The sequence below is a fragment of the Talpa europaea genome (assembly GCF_964194135.1).
Source record: "Talpa europaea genome assembly, chromosome: 10".
In the NCBI taxonomy this organism is placed as follows: domain Eukaryota; kingdom Metazoa; phylum Chordata; class Mammalia; order Eulipotyphla; family Talpidae; genus Talpa; species Talpa europaea.
The window spans coordinates 24,609,728-24,630,936 of record NC_140077.1 but is presented as its reverse complement, the minus strand read 5'-3'; the positions used below and the strand labels follow the sequence as shown (position 1 = coordinate 24,630,936).

The 21,209-nt window shown below is 39.9% G+C and overlaps 1 protein-coding gene across 3 annotated transcripts in view; it reads left to right on the top strand.

Moving 5' to 3' along the window:
- Positions 1-3,192, top strand: part of LOC311179107 (cytochrome P450 2C9-like) — a gene marked incomplete at both ends in the record, with an annotated part of 28,106 nt that extends 24,914 nt beyond the window's left edge. For all 3 annotated transcript variants that reach the window (XM_084246037.1, XM_084246036.1, XM_084246035.1), the window contains 2 exons: positions 1,892-2,033; positions 3,011-3,192. In XM_084246037.1, coding sequence (XP_084102163.1) covers positions 1,892-2,033; positions 3,011-3,192 — 324 coding nt within the window. The remainder of the gene's footprint in view (positions 1-1,891; positions 2,034-3,010) is intronic.
- Between the last annotated feature and the right edge of the window lie 18,017 nt (positions 3,193-21,209).

Here is a 21,209-nt window from a genome sequence, read left to right as displayed (position 1 = left end):
AAGGTATACCTCCATTTATTTTTGAAACTTATCATTTTAGTTCCCATGTTTAATACTGATCCATTCAACTAATTTTTACTCATGCAAAAGCAGTGGTGAAGTAGTGGTCATGCTTCGGTATGAGTATCCATTGTTTGAACAACACTTGATGAGATTATATTGGCTGTATTTTTTTTTGCTTTTTTGTATCTTAAAAATGTTTTTCATATTTGATTATTTCAATATAAGCAGAATAATTTTTCCAATAGAAATATAGAATTTTTATATGGTAAACTTAGGGAATGGAATTTTCTACAAATTTGCATTAAATTTAAAAAAATCTGAACACATTAAAGGTATATAAATGAATATGTAATGGATGAAATCATCTACCCTGCATACCCCAGGTCTTCAATGTATATATCCAAAGAACGATTTTTAGACAGAAAAGCAGATTTCACTAGAGTTACCATTATGAAATAATGTTTAATGTGCAGCCTATGTGCAGCCTATGTAGTGTTCCCAGCTTCCCTAAAGTATCCCAGAATAACTTTTCTTTTCTCTGTATTCCATCAAGGAACCACATGTAGTTTGTTTGTCTTTTCTATTTATTTTTCTGGGTCAGTTGTCTTTGCTCTGTTTGTTTCTTTTAGTTCATTCAGCTTTGTGAAGAGTCTGGCTGTGGTCACAAAAATATTCCTCAGAGTTATGTTGGGCAAAGTTTCCTAGGGACTAGCTTCCCATTATGATTTTGCCCAGAGAAGTACATAGTGCTCTGAATGTCCCACTGAAACCCAGTGAGTCAGCTGAGGGCACATGAAGTCACTTATTCCATTATGGCCATGCTATGTTCCCCACATAATATCGTGGTAACTGCCAGATTGTGAGTATGGTGCTACCTAACCGTTCATCCAATCCTAAATCCTTTGATAACAATCGATTGAATTAATGATCATAAGATAGTTGTTGCAAAATGACTATATTCCTCTTTTTGTCATCCTTTCTGTCTTTGGCTGGGATCAATCTATGATGAAATCTATCCCATATTTTTTTTATTTTAGCGTTTATAATTTTTAGCACTTTTTTAGACAATATTTGCTTCCTCCACCCCCTCAGATTGAGTCCCCCATAGAATTTCCTTCCCTATGGTACACATGCACCATCACCACAGTCTCCTGTGCTCCGCCCTCCGTCCCTCTCACCCCTCTCCCTCCTCCTACCCTGCAGTATGTCTCTGGTTTATAATTGTTTGTTTTTGCTTTGTTGTGGTTTGTACTGTTATTATTTTTTTTTACACTGAAGTCTTATTTGGTTCCCCTACATTCCAGTTATAAGTGAAATCATCTGATATTTTTCTTTTTCCTTCTGGCTTATTTCAGTGAGCATAATTCCTTCTAGCTCCATACCCCATATTTTTGAATTAATAGAAACCACTTGCTGGCACAGTGATAAAGACAGTGTAGTTGCTACTGTACTTACTTATCACATAAGTTATTTTTAATTTGATTGTCTGATTACAACAGGTCTATGGATAACTGCAGATATTTCAAGCTTAGACAGAGATTTCCATTTGTAAGCATAATCCATATATGAGATGAGTAAACAGTGAAATGATAAAATCAAGGTACTGACGAGGAAATACCCCCAGGTCTAAATATGATGAACAGAATGACTTCAGAGGCCTGGCACCTGAGGGTCCGGGCACTCACTACTTCAGGTGCCACTTAGCAGCATCACGGCCACTGGTCATATGCTCGTTCTTGTTATTACTTATTCTGGCTGACTTAAAATGCCCTTTCCTTCATGGTGTTAGGCTTTTTTTAATCTTCAGATGCTAAGATTGAACTAAATGACTTGTGGTTTTTCATGAAGCTCCACGGCTTCAGAAGACATTTTAAATCTTTTCTTCCAGGGCACCACCATATTGGTGTCGCTGACTTCTGTGCTGCATGATAGCAAAGAATTCCCCAACCCAGAGGTGTTTGACCCTGGTCACTTCCTGGACGAGAGTGGCAACTTTAAGAAGAGTGACTACTTCATGGCTTTTTCAGCAGGTAGTGTGTCTTTTGTATTCTTTGTGCATCAGAGGACAAGACACCTTGTGAGGATTGTTAGGAGCTTCCACAGTACCCTCTCCAAGGCTGGTGCAGATGCGCTTGTCTGTTAGCAGGAGCACCGAACCCTGTGTCCATGCACTTTCCCTCCTCATGATGCAGTCTTCTCGTTGAGCCAGATCACTGCAGAACTGGGGAATTGATCCAATTCTTCAAATTCAGAAATGATTTAGTATGAGGGCCTGAAAATATAAGAGTCATGCATCTTGCCAAAGGAACAGCACTGTAATATAAAACTTTGCGGTGCATTGGAGAGTGGCAGAGAGCAGGTCTATGTGGAGTGCAGAACTGAGACAGTGAAGAATGAGAAGATCATGAGCCACCAGATCCATGCAGAAGAAAGCACGGCCAAAATATGTGTTTCTAGAAAGATATGGCTGGAAAATTGAGGTGTCAAACAGGCAGTTATAATTTGAGAATCCTTAATGAACTATTCAGTACAGTGCTGATACTGAGTAAACATTTGTTGTAAGGAGGGTACCTGTTCCTTTAACATTCAAGTCAGAGCACGTGTTTCAACCCTTTGTCCAATTATATCCAACCATCCCGTTCCATCCATCCATTCACCCTGTCATCAATTATTTATTGAAATTCCCTTTCTCTTTTTTCCATTTCCACTTTCCAATACATCATCGTATTCCCCATAGTTCTCCTGCCACTGTATCACCCGCCAGCCATCACCATATCCCTTGGATTCATCCCTTCCCTCTTTTGCTCCTTCTCCAGTTCCCTTCCCGTCCTGTGTTGTGTGGCTGAGTTCTGTGTTCAGCTGCCAGTTTTGACTTTTCTTGACCTTTTGTTTGGTTTCTCTGTATTCTCCTTGTAAGTGATACCATCCAGTATGTTATACATTCCTTTTCTGACGTCAGAAACACAGTGTTCAAGGATCATCTCCTCTGTGCGCTTGTTATTTTCAGGAAAACGGGCATGTGCAGGAGAGGGCCTGGCCCGCATGGAGCTGTTTTTATTCCTGACCACCATCTTACAGAAGTTTACCTTGAAGTCTGTTGTTGACCCCAAGGACATTGACACCACCGCAGTTGTCAATGGGTTGGCTTCTCTGCCTCCTCCTTACCAGATCTGCTTCATTCCTTTGTGAGGCTTCTGCTGTGATGTCCACATCTCCCACTCACCTGATGCCCCTGTCATCTCCTTTTGTCTCCCTTCCCTTTCTGGAAAAGTCATCTCCGACCTCTCCTCTACTCATCACCCCATTCTGTCAGGATCCAGGCAAGAACATCCATCTCCACTAAAGGAGGATTTCCAGTTTCACTAAACAGATACATGTTTCACTTAACAGATGGAGATATTCTCCTGCTCTGTAACATTGTATTGGGCATCTCAAATGCAAACACGTAATCTGGTTGAGTAGTTAGTTCTGTGTCATCAGTGTAACAGTGAGATGACTGGTGTATGTAATACAGACATTTTTCTTTTGCATGTTCTAAATAAAACTCACAATGTGATGAACCAGTTCTCATGCTTTCATTCCTTTGTGTATAATGCAGTTAGCAGATGGAAGAAAATATTTTACAAAGAGACCATGCACAGAAAAGGACAAAATTTTGAGGGTAGACCAGCATGTCACCTAGAATTACTTGCGATTTGGAAATGCAAGTGCGAGAATGTGTTCAGGAGCAGCTTCATCTGAAGAAAAATATGACATTAGCGATTCAAAAGTGTCTATTTCTATCGCGTTCTAGATGAGGCAAACGTAATCTGTGGTGCTAGAATCCAGAGCATTGTTAACTTTGAGGAAGGGGAGTGACTGGGAAAGATCTTGGGCCTTTTCATGGAATTTGGATTTTTTTAAAAGTTTATTCATTTTTATACAAGAACTGGGGTACTGGTCAGATGTGCGGGAAGGTGAGATAATTCACCAGAGACAAGTGGGGAACACAACAGGCAAACGGACCAAAGTATACTGCTGAGGGGAGCAGCAGGTGAGACAGGAGAAGTCTGCCCCCCCATGTGGGTATCTCCCTGACCTTGTGAGAATTGAACCAGTGCTGCGGGGCTGCAGACAGCTTCACAGTGGTGCACTGGGTGGCCCGAATTTGGATTTTTCTATGCCTTGCTCTGACTGGTTTCCTTAGGTGTTGGTGTTTGAGTATGATGTGAGCTGTAGTTCTGTCTGAACCACTGATCAGTGGTTGTCAGAGTGAGATAGAGGAATGGTAAGAAATGGAGCCCAGGATTTTTAGGACAGTGAACGTATTCTGTGTGATGCTATAATGTTGGATACATGCCCTCCTATATTATCAAAATCCATAGACTATACAACACTTGAGGGAACACTATGCACTTTTTTTTTTAAGATTTATTTATTTATTTGTTTGTTTCTTTGTTTATACATATAAGTACTGGGTACAGTCAGAAGCGCGGGAGGGTGAGAGAATTCACCAGAGCCAGAGCGGGGAGCAGAACAGGCAGAAGGACCGAAGTACACTGCTGAGGGGAGCAGCGGGCAGCAGGAGAGGTCTGCGCGCCATGTGGGACCCTCCTCCAGTGGCCAGGGAGCATCTGGCGATGGACAGGCGCCTTGCAGAGGCCGCGAGTAGCCTGTATGCACTTTATAAGGTCAATGTTGTTACATCAGTTGTTACAAATGCGTTACAAATGATCACATTAGGAGGTGATCTTCCTAATGTTGGGAAGACTCATGTGGGTGGAGAGGGGTATGTGGGAACTGTACTTAATGTTTAGTTGTGCTTTGAACCTAAAACTTTAAAAAATATATAGTCCTTTAACAAAAAGAAAACCCCTACATGACAAGTCTAAGCCAAGGTGAGGTTTACATTACTCTGACCACAGAAAGCTTAATGTCCTGTTGGTCATTGGATAGAGATGGGACGGCTATTTCATATGAGATGCCACTGAACTGGTAGGGGAAATCTGAAATTAGAAGAAAAGGTCTTGTACTGATAAAATGGTGATCCTTTTTTTCCTTTTATTTATTCACGCATACAAGAGCTGGGGTGTAGGCATGCTACCACAGTGCTCCCACCATCGAAGTACTCATCATCCACCACCGAAAATCATTGTGCTTTCTTCCGCTATGTCCTCACCACTTCCCCATCCCCTCAATCGCAGAATGCCTCAGTTCTCTGGTCAGCTTCCAAGGGTTAGTTCTTACATTTGGCTTTATCTTTAACCAAAGCTTTCGTTGGTTTCTCTGTATTCCACACGTAAGTGACACCTCTGGTATTTGTATTTTTCCTTCTGACTTATTTCACTTTAACTAGTTGTATGCTTGGTCACTGAAGTTTAATTTATTTTAACTAACTTGTATGTAGACAACTGTAGTATAAATACAATATTTAAAAATATTTAAATCCTTTCATTTTCCACAGGGAAATAACCTATGTTACTATAGCTTGAACTTAATTATTTTCTATATAAAGGCATAGAATACAGATTTTCCTCAAATTAAAATATTTCCTATTGGTTATGGCCTTGAGTCCAGAGATTTGGTCATTTGGTATAAAATTATTTACAAGAGATGGTCTGAATCCTGGCTGCATTTAGAACTGGTTTTTCTTTCTTTCTTTCTTTCTTTTTTTAAGTTCTCAATAGGTATCCTTAGTGCAGTACAATTGAACAAAAGGTCCAGAGTCATGACTGGAGAGATAGAAAACAGGACTAAAGAACAATTTCTTTTTATCTTTATCCATGGACCAAAGGCCACTTAGAGGAGAATATGAGTAGATGAAGCCTATTGGCTTCTTGTATCTCAGAGCCGCACATGTTGAAATAACAGGGGTGTTGTTAAAAAAGTTTGACAATTTACCCTTTGTTTTCTGATAAGAGAGAAAGCTACAATGGACCTGGGTGTGGCCCTAGTGCTCTGTCTCTCCTGTTTGCTCCTCCTTGCTCTCTGGAAACAGACTTCTGGGCAAGTGAAGCTCCCACCTGGCCTCTTGTCGCTCCTATTATTGGAAATATCCTCCAGTTAGATGTTAAGGATAGCAGCAAATCTGTAAGCAACGTGAGTATGTTTTATGTTCCTCTGTGGCTTGTAAATTAAGTGTGGTAAGTAAATTAAGTGCAATTTTAAAAAGTTCTTTATTTTCCCCTCAATTTTACTAATAAAATATTAGCATGGTGGCATGCTAATAAAGTAGGTTTAAAAATCAAGCGCTCCCTGTTATTTTGAATTTCTCCTATTTTCAAGCCTTTCATTGTCACAAATGGTCCACCAGCACACCGCTGGTGTCCAATCTCAGTGAGTGTTCTGGGGTGGAAGAAATTGTTCTTCCGTGAGATGCCTTTGCTGGACAACGCCTCTGTGGTGCCCACTCTGTCTATGTTAGTAATACCAGCAAATCACAGGCTTCTTCCCCCAAAATCGCCTTTTCTCCAATTTGAGATGTGTGAAATAATGTCTCTAATTTGCAGTGTTTTGGCGAGGGTGAGTTTCATGTAAAAGGCATATCAATTTACTGAGCTGATTTTCAGAAATGGATTTTTACTTGAAAATCTTACAGGAAATTGGCAGAAGGCTCCCAGAGGAGTTAGAGGTAGCTGGGAAGTTCACCCAAGCCAGGATCCTTCTGGCCAGGAACAGAGCCCAGAGGGGAAGCAGGCACCCAAGGCTGGGGCAGATCGGGCACATGGAAGAGTGTGCCTGTCTCCAAATTGCCATTTTAGAATAGGGACCATTCTTCAGTAAAGACTGTTTGAAACTGGCAGAAGCTCCCAGAGGAGTCAGAGGTGGGAAGCGGGCACCCAAGGAGACAGAGGGGAAGCGGGCACCCAAGGCCGGGGCAGACCGGGCGCGCGGGGGAGTGCGTACCCGCATTGCCTTTTTGGAACAGGGACCTTTCTTCAATAAAGACTGCTTAAAACTAGCAGAAGGCTCCTGGAGGAGCCAGAGGTGAGCTGGAAGTTTCCCCATGCAAGGCCCCTTCTGGCCAGCAGTCTGAGCCCAGAGAGGGAGCAGGTACCCACAGCCAGGGCCAACCAGGCACACAGGAGAGTGCAACTGTCTCCGAATCGCCATTTTAGAATAGGGACCTTTCTTCAATAAAGACTGCTTGAAACCAGCAGAAGGCTCCTGGAGGAGCCAGAGGTGAGCTGGGAAGTTCACCCAGGCCAGGCCCCTTCTGGCCAGCAGTCCAAACCCAGAGAGGGCGTGGGCACCCTCGGCCGGGGCAGACTGGGCGTGGGGAAGAGTGTGCCTGTCTCCAAAGTGCCTTTTAGAACAGGGAACTTTCTTCAATAAAGACTGCTTGAATTTAGCAGAAGGCTCCCCATGGAGCCAGAGGGAGAAGGTTCCCTGCACAGTCAGAGGTGGGCTGAAGGTCCCCACAAGCCCTTTCCCACCTGGCAGGAAGTCGGAGCCCAGAGGAGGATCCAGAGATTTGGAACCCAGAGAGCAATCCAGTTGCCCCACCTTTAGGGAAGTCTGTGTGACTTTAAGACTCACCTTTGTAACTAAACACAGAAGGAGTAGAGATTCTGTGACAGTGACTATTAACATACTCAAAGTACCACTGCCTCACTAGACTTCTGGCATAACAATTTTTGACTCGTTTGGATTGCCAGCTTCTGAAAATCACGAAAGAACATACCAAAAAGATGCCAGACAGTACCAGCGGCACAGTGTCCCAACACATAAGGCAAATTAGAAGACAGACAGCAGGGAAGAGAAAAACTACAAGCAAAGTAGCAACGCCTCAGAAAAAAGACACACCACAAAAAAAAAAAAAAAAAAAACCACCCACCAGCTTGCAACTATGGTGACTTGGAAGAACTTCTAACCTTCTAGAAAAAGAATTTAAAATTTCCAAGATGGGAAAATCAACTCAAAATGGATTAAAGAACTAGACATAAGACCTGAAACCATAAAATATATAGAAGGAAATATAGGCGAAACACTACATGATTTGCACATCAAAGACATCTTTACAGACACATCACCCAAAGCAGTAATAGTGAAGGCAAAGATAAACAGGTGGGACTACATCAAATTAAAGAGCTTCTGCACAGCGAAAGAGACAATAACAAAAACAAAGAGAAACCTCACCAACTGGGAGAACATTTTTGCACCCAACACTAATGATAAAGGACTGATCACAAAAATCTGCAAAGAGCTGATGAGACTCAACAACAACAAAGAAAATAATCCAGTTAAAAAATGGGCAGAAGAGCTAAAAAGAAACTTCTCTGAAGAGGAAATGCAAATGGCCAACAGGCATATGAAAAAATATTCAACATCACTTGTCATCAGGGAAATGCAAATCAAAACTACCATGAGATACCATCTTACACCAGTGAGAATGGCACATATTAAAAAAACTAGCCACAACAAATGTTGGCAAGGGTGTGGAGAAAAAGGAACTCTTCTGCACTGTTGGTGGGAGTGCAAACTGGTGCAACCACTATGGAGAGCTGTGTGGACATTTCTGGACCTACTAAACATAGAGCTTCCATATGATCCAGCAATTCCACTCCTAGGTATCTACCCAAATGACACAGAAACATCAATTCCAAAGAACACCTGCACCCCTATGTTTATAGCAGCACTGTTTACAATAGCTAAGCTTTGGAAACAACCCAAATGCCCAAAAATAGATGACTGGATCAAGAAGATGTGGTACATATATACCATGGAATATTACTCAACATTCAAAAAAGATAAACACATGCAATTTGCAGCAACATGGATGGCGCTGGAAGGGATCATGCTCAGCGAAATAAGCCAAAAAGAAAAAGAAAAATACCAGATGGTCTCACTCATAGCAGGAATCTAGAATACTTAAATAAGGGACCAGGAAAATGAATATAAGAAAGTGAAAATCAAAATCAACAAAAAACTATGAACCAGAGACACTTTTAGGGGGGCGGGGGCGGGAGGGGAGGGATTGGGGTCAGAATGGGGGGCTGCAAATGTATGGGGAATATAACAATAAAATTTATAAAAAAAAAAATAAAAATCAATGGTGAAAATGTGAAAGATTTCCCTATAAGTTCTGGCACAAGCTCAGAAGAATGAAATTGAGTCCCTAAAGGGGGAAATAAAAGAAATGCAGGAGATCAAAGAATTAATGGAGACGCTAAAGAACTCCGGGAAATGCAATGAAAGCAGAATAGATGAAATGGAAGAAAGAATAAGTACTCTCGAAATCACAGAAATAAAAAGAACCAAAACAGAAAAGGAAAGAAAAGTATGAAGGAAAAAGACCAAAGAAAGACTTTGGGAACTATCTGACTCCAGGAGGAAAGGAAATATAAGAGTTATAGGAATCCCAGAAGGAGAGGAGAGAGTTGTAAGAATAGAGAAAATATTCAAGGAAATAATTGAAGAGAACTTCCCAAATGTGAAGAAGGAGCTGAAAATTGATATACCAGAAGCAAGAAGAACACAAAACTTCCACGATGAAAGGAAAAATACAGCAAGACATATAATAGTAAAGCTCCAAGATTCCAAGACAAGGAAAAAATAATGAAGCTAGCAAGAGGGAAGAAATAGATAACATTCAAAGGAAAACCAATCAGACTGACATCAGACTTCTCCGAAGAAACACTTCGGGCAAGGAGAGAGTGGAGGGACATAGTCAACAGACTCCAAGAAAACAAATGCCAACCAAGAATACTCTATCCTGCAAAGCTCTCCTTCCTCTATGAAGAAAGAATAAGGAAATTCCCAGACACACAGAAACTCTGGAATTTCATTACGACTAAACCGCCACTCCAAAAAATACTACAAGGCGTCCTAAAGCCAGAACCTCAGAGGGACGAAAAACATTACACTAATACCAAAACTGAACAAAGACAACACAACAAAAGAAAACTACAGGCCAATCTCCCTAATGAACACTGATGACAAAATCCTCAACAAAATCCTTGCCAACGGAATCCAACAAAGTATCCATAAGGTAATTCACCACGACCAAGTAGGATTCATTCCAGGGACACAAGGATGGTTCAAATCTGAAAATCAATCAACGTCATCCAACACATCAACAAAAAGAAATATAAAACCATATGATAATATCAATAGATGCTGAGAAAGCTTTCGGGCAAAGTGCAAACCCATTCAAGATAAAAGCCCTTGAAATTCTTGGGATACAAGGAACATACCTCAACATCATAAAGGCCTTATCATTCTCAATGGTGAAAAGCTGAAAGCATTTCCATTAAGATCTGGAACAAGACAAAGATGTCCACTCTCACCACTGCTTTTCAATATAATACTGGATGTCCTAGCCAGAGCAATAAGACAAGAGAAAGCTATACAAGAATCCAAAGAGGAAAAGAAGAAGTCTAACTATCACTATTTGCAGATGATATGATAATATACGTAGAGAACCCCAAAAACTCCACAGAAAACCTAATTCGACTAATCAATCCGTTCAGTAAAGTGGCAGGATACAAAATCAACACGCAAAAATCAGTAGCCTTCCTATACACAAACACTAAATCTGAAGTAGAAGAAATAAAAAAACCCATCCCTTTTATTATCAAAACAAAAAAACATCGGGCCTCCCTGGTGGTACCGCGGTTGAGCGCCGGGTTGTGAAGCTGCCCACAGCCTCTGCAGCGCTGGTTTGATCCCCGGCTGCTCCCCGGCCACCAGAGGAGGGTCCCACATGGCGCACAGACCTCTCCTGCTGCCTGCTGCTCCCCTCAGCAGTGTACTTTGGTCCTTCTGCCTGCTTTGCTCCCCGCTCTGGCTCTGGTGAATTCTCTCACCCTCCATCACTTCTCACTGTACCCAGTACCTGTATAAATAAATAAATCAATCTTAATAACCAAGGCCAAAACAAAACAAAACAAAAAAAAATTATTAAAAAAAAATCAAATGCTTGGGAATAAATCTCTCAAAAGAGGTAAAGGACCTATACAAAGAAAACTGTAAAACACTGTTAAAAGAAATAGAAGAAGACACAAAGAAATGGAAAGACATCCACTGCTCATGGATTGGAAGAATAAACATTATTAAAATGGCCATCCTACCAAAAGCAATATACAGATTCAATGCTATTCCAATAAAAATTCAATGTCATTCTTCAAAGAAATAGAACAATTATTGATGAAATTCATATGGACTCACCAAACCCTGAATAGCCAAAACCCTCCTGAAAAAAAAAAGAAGGGAATAGAGGCATCACACTCCCAGACTTCAAACGATACTACAAAGCCATAATCATCAAAACTGTATGGTATTGTAATAAGAACAGACACACAGACCAATGGAATTGAAGAGAAAATCCAGAAATAAACCCACAGATTTTTGGTCAACTAATCTTTGACAAAGGAGCAAAGATATGCATTGGAGAAAACAAAGTTTGTTCAATAAATGGTGCTGGGAAAACTGGGTCGCTACATGCAAAAGAATGAAGCTTGACTACTACCTAACACCATGCACAAAAACCAACTCAAAATGGATTAAAGAACTAGATATAAGACCTGAAATCATAAAATACATAGAAGGAAATATAGGCGAAACACTACATGACATGGACATCAAAGATATCTTTACAGACGCATCACCCAAAGCAGTGATAGTGAAGGTAAAGATAAACAGCTGGGACTACATCAAACTACAGAGCTTCTGCACAGCGAAAGAGACAATAACCAAAACAAAGAGAAACCCCACCAACTGGGAGAACATTTTTGCACACAACACTAATGATAAAGGACTGATCACAAAAATCTACAAAGAGCTGATGAGACTCAACAAACGCAAAGAAAATAATCCAGTCAAAAATGGGCAGAAGAGCTAAAAAGAAACTTCTCTGAAGAGGAAATGCAAATGGCCAACAGGCATGAAAAAATGTTCAACATCACTTGTAATCACGGAAATGCAGATCAAAACTACAATGAGATACCATCTCACACCAGTGAGAATGGCACATATTAAAAAACTAGCAACAACAAATGTTGGCAAGGTTGTGGAGAAAAAGGAACTCTCCTGCACTGTTGGTGGGAGTGCAAACTGGTCCAACCACTATGGAGAGCTGTGTGGAGATTTCTTGACCTCTTAAACATAGAGCTTCCTTATGATCCAGCAATTCCACTCCTAGGTATTTAACCAAAGGACACAGAAACATCAGTTCCAAAGAGCACCTGCACCCCTATGTTTATAGCAGCCCTGTTTACAATAGCTAAGCCTTGGAAACAACCCAAATGCCCAAAAATAGATGACTGGATCAAGAAGATGTGGTACATATACACCATGGAATATTACTCAGCATTCAAAAAAGATAAACACTGCAATTTGCAGCAACATGGATGGAGCTGGAAGGGATCCTGCTCAGCGAAATAAGCCAGAAAGAAAAAAAGAAAAATACCAGATGGTCTCACTCATAGCAAGAATCTAGAAAACTTAAATAAGGGACCAGGATAAAGAATAACTCTAAGAATGAAAATATCAAAATCAACAAACAACTATGAACCAGAGACACTCTATGGGGGGTGGGCGGCGGGGAAAGGAGGGATTGGGGTCAAAATAAGGGGATTGTAATTGTATGGGGAATGTAAAAATAAAATTTAAATAAAATGTGAAAAAAATAAAATCAGTCATGGAAACTTAAAACAAAAAGAAAAGAAAATCTTACAGATATTAGTACATTATTTGTTACCCTGAATATAAAGATTTTCCTCATTCATCATCCATGTAGATAGAAGCTATTAACAAATCTGATGGAGGAGATATTTTCTACACTCCTGTGTAATTTATACATGGAGAATGGGGAACCAGTGGTATAGTAGTACACAAATTAAGTCAGCTGGCATCACATTAGAAAGCGGACAAGGAAAATATTCTACTTGATCAGATTTAAGATTCAAACATGACAGAACTGTGTACAAGATAAAGTCAGTAACTTTAGGACACTACAGATTATAATGGAGTAACAGGTTTGGGAGGCTGTAGTGCGGAGTACAATAAAATGGCAAGGAAGTGCTAACTATATAGAAAGGCTGGAATGAGGGATTTTCACCAAAGGAAGTTATATTCTTCACAACTTCCAAACGGAACAGTTTATGACAATAAACTGTAGATATGTTATGCCAGTTTTTGTGTGGCAGCTAAAGTTAGAATTTCTTCCCTGGTGCGTATGCATCATTAGTAGTCACAATAAAGTTATTTTTGCATTTGCTGAAATTTAGGTATGTTTTAGGTGGAGTATTAATTTTACATCCTGCAAAAACATGAAGGCAATGTTCATTCTGTGCCAGAGGATGACCGACGACCTTGTTTATAAATTGCTCTAGCCCCTCCCTACTGCCTTCAATACTGATCCACTGAAACACACTGGTGAGGGGAGCAATGGGCCTAACACTTGGGATTGAAATCAGCCACCAAGAAGGCCCTCTTTTCAGTCCTTTAATGCTTGTGGTGTTACTGCTGACATCCAATGGGTGTTAACATTCTGTTACCCTCTTTCTCTTCAAGTTTTTAATATTTTGTCTTTGTCATTGGTTCTCAACAGGTTATTATTAAGCGTCTTGGTGGATGTAGGACTGGTAGTATTTTGTTTGTAATTCTTTGGGCCTCTTGGATTACAGTATCTGGTTCATTTCACAGGTTGAGGTGGTATTTTTGAGATTACTTCTTTAAGTAAATTTTCTATGCCTTTCTGAAATGCGGCCATTGTAACAAATAGAGAGTAACCTTAAGAATTTAATGCAGCAAAGAAAGTCAAAGTGATAAAAACAAATACTGGGCATTTACAAAGCAGACAATTTGACAGCATAAAATACTCAAAAATCGGTGACATTGATAAACATTCTGAAGGCTCTGAAGGATGGGCAGGGAAAGGGACAAGGCGACATGTGCAATGGTGGTAGGGGAATTAAAAACGGAAAAAAGTCACTTTTTTAAAAGACAGAAAAATAAAGATGTATAATTATATTTTTTAATGAGAATTAATAAGCTAGCCTGTATGACTGTACCATATGTAAATGTTATATGTAACTAGTTAAAGAAATAGCTGTTAATATGGGAAATGCGGTAGACATAAACTCATGAACTTCAATTGTCATGTTGGATTGTTTCTCCCAAAACAAATAAAAAAATGGTCTAACTACATAATTATTTCTCTGTAATTGAGGGTATTGTTACATTCACTGTATGTGATTCAGAGGTATAGCATCTCAGCTGCTCAGATGCCTGTCCTCACACATTCTGTGATATTGTTTGAACATTTCATCATTTCTCTTTGTATATCATGTATGCTAATTAATAGGTACATATAGATACACATTAATCCAAGCTTATGTGAGAGTTGTGTGTGTGTGTGTGTATATATATATATATATATATACATATGATGCAATTACCTCTTTAGGTGTATTTCTTGGTACATATTGATGCTAATAATGGTGTCGGGGACTGATATAATAGGTGTTCTCTTTTCTCATCAGTCTTACTTGTGTTTTGTCAGCTAAGGCGTAAGAGGAGATAGAACGTGTGATTGGCAGGCACCGGAGCCCCAGCATGCAGGACAAGGGCCACATGCCCTACATGGAAGCCTTGGTGAACGAGGTCCAGAGATACATTGACCTCCTCCCCGGGAACCTGCCCCATGCAGTGAACCTTGACACCAGATTCAGGAACTATCTCATCCCCAAGGTAGGTTGGTTGTACCTTTACTGACATCATGATTCTACTCAAAAGTTCCTCTTTTCACAGCATGGGTCCAGTCCTCCAGACAAGCTGAGCAAAATATAAAAATCATGTATGTGACAAGTTGATGAGTTTGGTGTTGTTTCCATTTGAGACCATGAAGTTTGATATTAGTTTTTGGGCACCAGCACCGTAAGTCTTTCACATTAGTTCTGTCTCTTTAATGAGTGGCTACTCTTACTATTTATATTACCAAATAATGTTAGCACCACTGAGTCAATATTCCAAAAGAGAGTTCTGGATTATATTAGATCAATTCAGAAAGAGTTAACATCTTGATATATTGAATTTTTCTTTAATATTCTCTTTTTTTTTAGTATATTAGCTTGCAAATTTTGTGTTTGATTTTTCCTAAGTACTTAATGTTATTGTTGTCACAATAATCTTTAAGTGCCTTTTACATTACTTTTATCTGTCATATTGAAGTAAAATCACTTTCAAACTTTGATGACCTTACATGGAGAAACTTTTTTTTTTAAATAATTAATTTATTTATGCATACAAGAACTAGGGTATAGGACAGAGGTGCAGGGGGTGAGAAGATTCACCAGAGACAGAGTGGGGAGCAGAACAGGCGGATTGACTGCAATACACTGCTGAGGGGAGCAGCATGGGAGACAGGAGAGGTCTGCTGTACCACGGGGGTCACCTCCCTGGCCAGGGATCAAACTCATGCTGCAGAACTCGTGCTGCAGTAGCTGCGGATTGCTTCATTGTGCTGACACTTAACCACTTGCGCCACCAGGGAGGCCCAAGAACCTTTTGACTTTAGAGCCATTACTAATAATTTGTTTCTAGACTACTTTGTAATTTCTGCATATATCATGCTGCTATCTTTATTTCTTTTCTGATATGTAGGAGAGTGGAAGATTATCATCTAACTCTTGGAAAGACGGTCTTATGTATATCTTGGAAGAAACCCTTCATCAGATTAGGAACTGTATCCTCTTATTTTTTATCATTTTTTGTCAGAATGTATATCAAGTTTATCATATCAATTTCCGTCTCTATTGGTATAGCTTTCCATATTAGCTTCACTTTTCCTGGTAGATATCCCTCTTTTAAGTATACACATGGCTTGATTTGAGTTGCTACATTTTGTTCAGGACTTTCCTATTTCCATTAGTAAGAGACTTTTGTGAGATGGTGGTCTACTTTCATTATTTTGCTGGGGGCTGTCCAGTGTTCCCAGGATTATTTATTGGAGAAATTTTGCTTGTTCTGTCATTTACTATTGGCTCCTTGGTCTTGATTAATTCTCCCTATGTGTTGGGGTGTATTTCAGGACTCTCAGTTTTCTCCCATTGGTCTGTGTGTTTTTGTTCCATCCAGTGCTTTCTAACACGTCATTTCTGTGTCTATTCACTCCTCCTACTTGGTATTCTGCAAGCTACTGTTTAATTTGAAACCAGGATATTTGCTATTAAAATTTAAAAATCAGATAAATTGTAATTAGTATTTTGTTGGGGAAAGAATATAACAAGATGCAAGACTAATGCTCATCTTTGGAGAAGAGGGAATTAATGGCTTTGCTAGGAGGTCATGGGGCTTGCCTGATTATTGCAGCTTTGTTTCAAGGATTAGGATCACATTCATTGTTTTTACCAAAGGACATAATGAGGAAAATGCTTCCTGTGTTTATAGTTGGGTCAAAGAGTAATTGAACTCATTCTCCTATTTCAAGTTCAATAATAATAGGGCCTGGGGGTAAGTAGGATTGTCCATCTATCCCATTTGCTCTCATTGGGTATGATCATTCCCTACTGCTTGGGAAACACTGACATAGAGGCTGCAGATTTCTTCTTATTGTGGTGCTTAACCCCTTGCGCCACCAGGGAGGCCCCGTACTGCATATTTGTATATTCCTACATTATTCATTTTCTTACTATATTTGATTTCTCAGCTCAGGTCTAGTCCCCATAAATCTCCCACCACCACACCACCCATGAACCATCACTATAGTCCATTGTGCTCTCCCCTCCCCTTATCTGAGCCATCTCTCTCCCCCTCCCTTGCTGCATCCCTAGATCTATAGTTTGCCTGCAAATTTTCCCTTTCTCTTTTTTTTGACCCTTAGTTTGGTTTCCCTATATTCTTCCTATAAATTGAAACCATCTGATATTTTTCTTTTTCTTTCTTACTCATTTCACTGATTATAATGCCTTCTTGTGCCATCCTTGTTGCTGTGAATGGCATGAATTTATCATTTTTGATTGCTGAAAAGTATTCCATTGTATATACAGACCACATCTTGTTAATCCAGGAATCTGTTTGGGGCATTTAGGTTGTTTCCATATCTTACCTATTATAAATAATGCTGCAATAAACATAGGAATGCAGGGTTCCTTTTCAGTTAATGTTTAATGTTTTTGTGTCCTTTGGTTAGATTCCTAGCAGTGGAATCTCTGGGTCATATGGTAGATTGATTGTCAGTCATTTGAGGAGCCTCCACACAGTATTCTATAGTGGTTGGACCAGTTTACATTTGCGCCAGCAGTTTAAGAGGGTTCCTTTTCTCCACATCCTTGCCAGCATTTGTTGTTGCCAGTTTTTTTAATATAGGTCTTTGTCACTGGTGTGGGGTGGTATTTCATTGTGGTTTTGATTTGCATTTTCCTGATTATAAGTAATGTTGAGCATGTTTTCATGTATCTTTTGGCATTTGCATTTCTGCTTTGGAGATCTGCCTTTTTAGTTGGCAAGCCCATTTTTCTTTATTTATTTATTTTTAATGTGAAACATCCCGATTTTTATTTTAATAATTTATTTTTTATATATTTTTACATCTTTTTCATTTTTGCAAAGTATGCAATATGCATTTTCATCATGTTTATAGTCTCCATACAGTTCCCGCCCACCTATTTTGACCATAATCCTTCCTACCACCCCTCTCCACCTACGTAGTGTGTCTCTGGTTGTAGTTGCTTGTTGATTTGGATTTTTTTCTTTATTATAATTAGTCTTTTTCCTGGTCCCTTATTTAGGTTTTCTAAATTCCTGCTATGAGTGAGACCATCCAGTATTTTTCTTTTTCTTTCTGGCTTATTTTGCTGAGCATGATCCCTTCCAGCGCCATCCATGTCGCTGCAAATTGCATGTGTTTATCTTTTTTGATTGCTGTAGTCCATTGTGCATATGTACGACGTCTCCTTGATCTAGTCATCTATTTTTGGGCATTTGGGTTGTTTCCATAGCTTAGCTATTGTAAATAGTGCTGCAATAAACATAGGGGTGCAGGTGCCCTTTTGAATGAATGATTCTGTGTCCTTTAGGTAAATACCTAGAAGTGGAATTGCTGGATCATATGGAAGCTCCATCTTTAGCAGGTTGAGGAATCTCCACACAGCTTTCCATACTGGTTGGACCATTTTGCACTCACACCAACAGTGCAGGAGTGTTCCTTTTTTTCCGCATCCTCACCAACATTTTTTAACTAGGTTGTTTGCTTTGTTTTCCTAAGTTTTGTAAGCTCTTTGTAGATGTTTGATTTAAGTCCTTTATCGATTGTGTGGAGTACAGATATTTTGTACCAATCTGTGGATTGTCTTTTTGTTTTGATATTGTCTCTTTTGCTGTACAGAAGTTTTTAATTTGTAGTAGTCCCAGCTGTTTATCTTTTCCTTCATATTCTGTGCTTCTGGGATGAGTTCTGAAAGATGTTTCTGAGATGTATGTTGTGGAGTATTGTGCCTATGTGTTTTATTCCATATGTTTTCTGGTTTCAGGTCTTACATTAAAGCCTTTTTTATAAAGAATTATTCCTTTATTGTAAGATTTTTATTTATTACATTTATTATGTGTAGAAGAACTGGGCTGTAGGCGAGAGGTTCGGTGGGGAGGGTGACAGGTTTCACCAGAAAGAGTGGCGAACAGAAAAGGGAGATCTACTAAGGGGAGCACTGGCTAAAACAGGAGATTTCTGCTGCCCCATGTGGGTTAGTTCCCTAGCTGGGGATCAAACTCAGGCTCTCTCTGTGGGCCTTCATGGTGGTAACGCTGCGACTGAACCACTAGGCCACCATGGAGGTACACTTTTCTCCAATTTGAGTTGATTATTTATTATACTTTTTTTTATGCATTAAGAATAGGGCCATAGGCTAATGGGCAAGCAGATTCAGTAGAGTCATAGCAGGGCGCAGAGCAGGCAGATCTATTGAGATACACTGCTGAGGGGAGCAGTGGGCGAGACAGGAGAGGTCTGCTGCAGGATGTGGGATAGCTCCATGGCTGGGGATCAAGCTCATGATGCAGTGGCTGGCAATAGCTTGATAGCTCTGAAACTTAAACCTCTAGCCACCGGGAGGCCCCATTTTGAATAGAATTGTATGTGTGTTGTGTGGTAATAATCTAGTTTCATTCTTTTGAATTTAGTGGTACAGTTTTCCCAGCACTGTTTATTTAAAAGATTTTCCTTTTTCCACTGTGTAATCTTTGTTCCTTTGTCAAAGATTAGTTGGCCATAGATGTATGGCTTTATTTCTGGGTTTTCAATTCAGTGTTATGTTTTCTAGATACTAGATTCCCATTATGATTTTGCAAAGAGAAGCACGTAATTGCTCTGTATGGCCCACTGAAACCCAGTGAGGTAGCTGAGGGCACCTGAAGTCACTTATTCCATTATGGCCATGGTATGTTCCCCTCATAGTAACATGGTGCTTGTCAGATCTCTCCTTGGCAACGGCTGTGGATTTTACGTTCATTTATCACAATCTATGTTGTGGTGGTTTAGGAATATGTGAGTATCGTGCTGCCTAACCATTCCTCTAGTACTAGAATCTCTTGATCACACTCGATTCAATTAGTGATCCTAACAGAATTGTTCAAAATGACTATATTTGTAATTTTGTCATTCTTTCTGCATTTGTGGCTGGGATCAATCTGTGATGAAATCTATGTCATATATTTTTTAACGTTTTACTTATTCATACAAGAACTGGGGTACAGGCCAGAGATGTGGGGGGTGAGAGGATTCACCAGAGATACAGTGGGGAACAGAACGGACAGGTTGACACTGCTGAGGGGAGCAGCGGGCGAGTCAGGAGAGGTCTGCAGCACCATGTGGATTGCTCCCTGGCTGGGGATCGAACTTGTGCTGCAGTGGCTGCAGATAGCTTCATAGATTGCATTTTAACACCTTGTGCCACCAGGGAGGTCTTATGCCATATTTTTGAATTAATACAAACAGCTTGCTGGGGCCATGATAAAAAAGCAACGAGTTGTTACTGTACTTACTTTATTATCACATAAGTTATTATTAATTTGATTGTCTATTTACAAAAGGTCTACAACTCCAAACATTTCAAGCTTGGACAGAGATTTCCATTTGCGAGCATAATCCATATATGTGATGAGTAAACACTGAAATGATAAAATCAAGGTACTGGCAAGGAAATACCTAGGTCTAAATGTGATGAGCAGGATGGCTTCAGAGGCCTGGCACCTGAGGGTCCGGGTACTCACTACTTCAGGTGCCACTTAGCAGCATCAATGCCACTGGTCATATGCTCGTTCTTGTTTATTACTTGTTCTCTCTGACTCAGAATGCCCTTTCCTTCGTGGTTAGGTTTTTTCATCTTTAAATGGTAAGAATTGACTGTCTGATTTGCACTTTTTCATGGGCACAATTTAAATAATTTTTTCCAGAGCACGACCATATTTACATGGCTGACTTCTGTGCTGCATAATAGCAAAGAATTCCCCAACTCAGAGGTGTTTGACCCTGGCGACTCCCTGGTCGAAAGTGGCAATTTTAAGAAGAGTGACTACTTCATGGCTTTTACGGCAGGTAGTGTAGCTTTTGTATACTTTGTGCATCAGAGGACAAGATACCTTGTGAGGATTGTTTGGAACTTCCATAGAACCCTCTCCAAGGCTGGTGCAGGTGCTCTTGTCCGTTTGCAGGAGCACCAATCCCTGTGTCCATGCACTTTCCCTCCTCATGATGCAGTCTTCTTATTGGGCCAGATCACTACAGAACTGGGGAATTGATCCATTTCTTGAAATTCAGAATTGATTTAGAACAAAGTCCTGAAAATATAAGATTAGTGCATCTTGTGCAATGGAGCAGCATTGTAGTATAAAACCTGAAATTTCACAGTGCGTTGGAGATTGCTAAAGAGCAGGTCTACTTGGAGTTGAGAACTGAGACTATGAAGACGAGGAAGATCATGAATGCCAGATCCATGTAGCACAAAACAAAACAAAGTATGTGTTTCTAGAAAAATATTGATGGAAAATTGAGGTGTTCAACAGGTGATTGTAATGTGAGAATACTTAAGTGTTTGGCACAGGACTGATAATAAGTAAACATTTGTTGAAAGGAGGATACCTATTCATTAACATTAGATGGATTGCGTTCCTGTCTGTCCTTTGTCCATCTATCTATCCAGCCTTCCTGCCTTCCATCATACCTCAGCTTTCATCAAATAGTTATTGTATATTCTCTCTCTTTTTTTAAGATTTATCCATTTATTTGTACA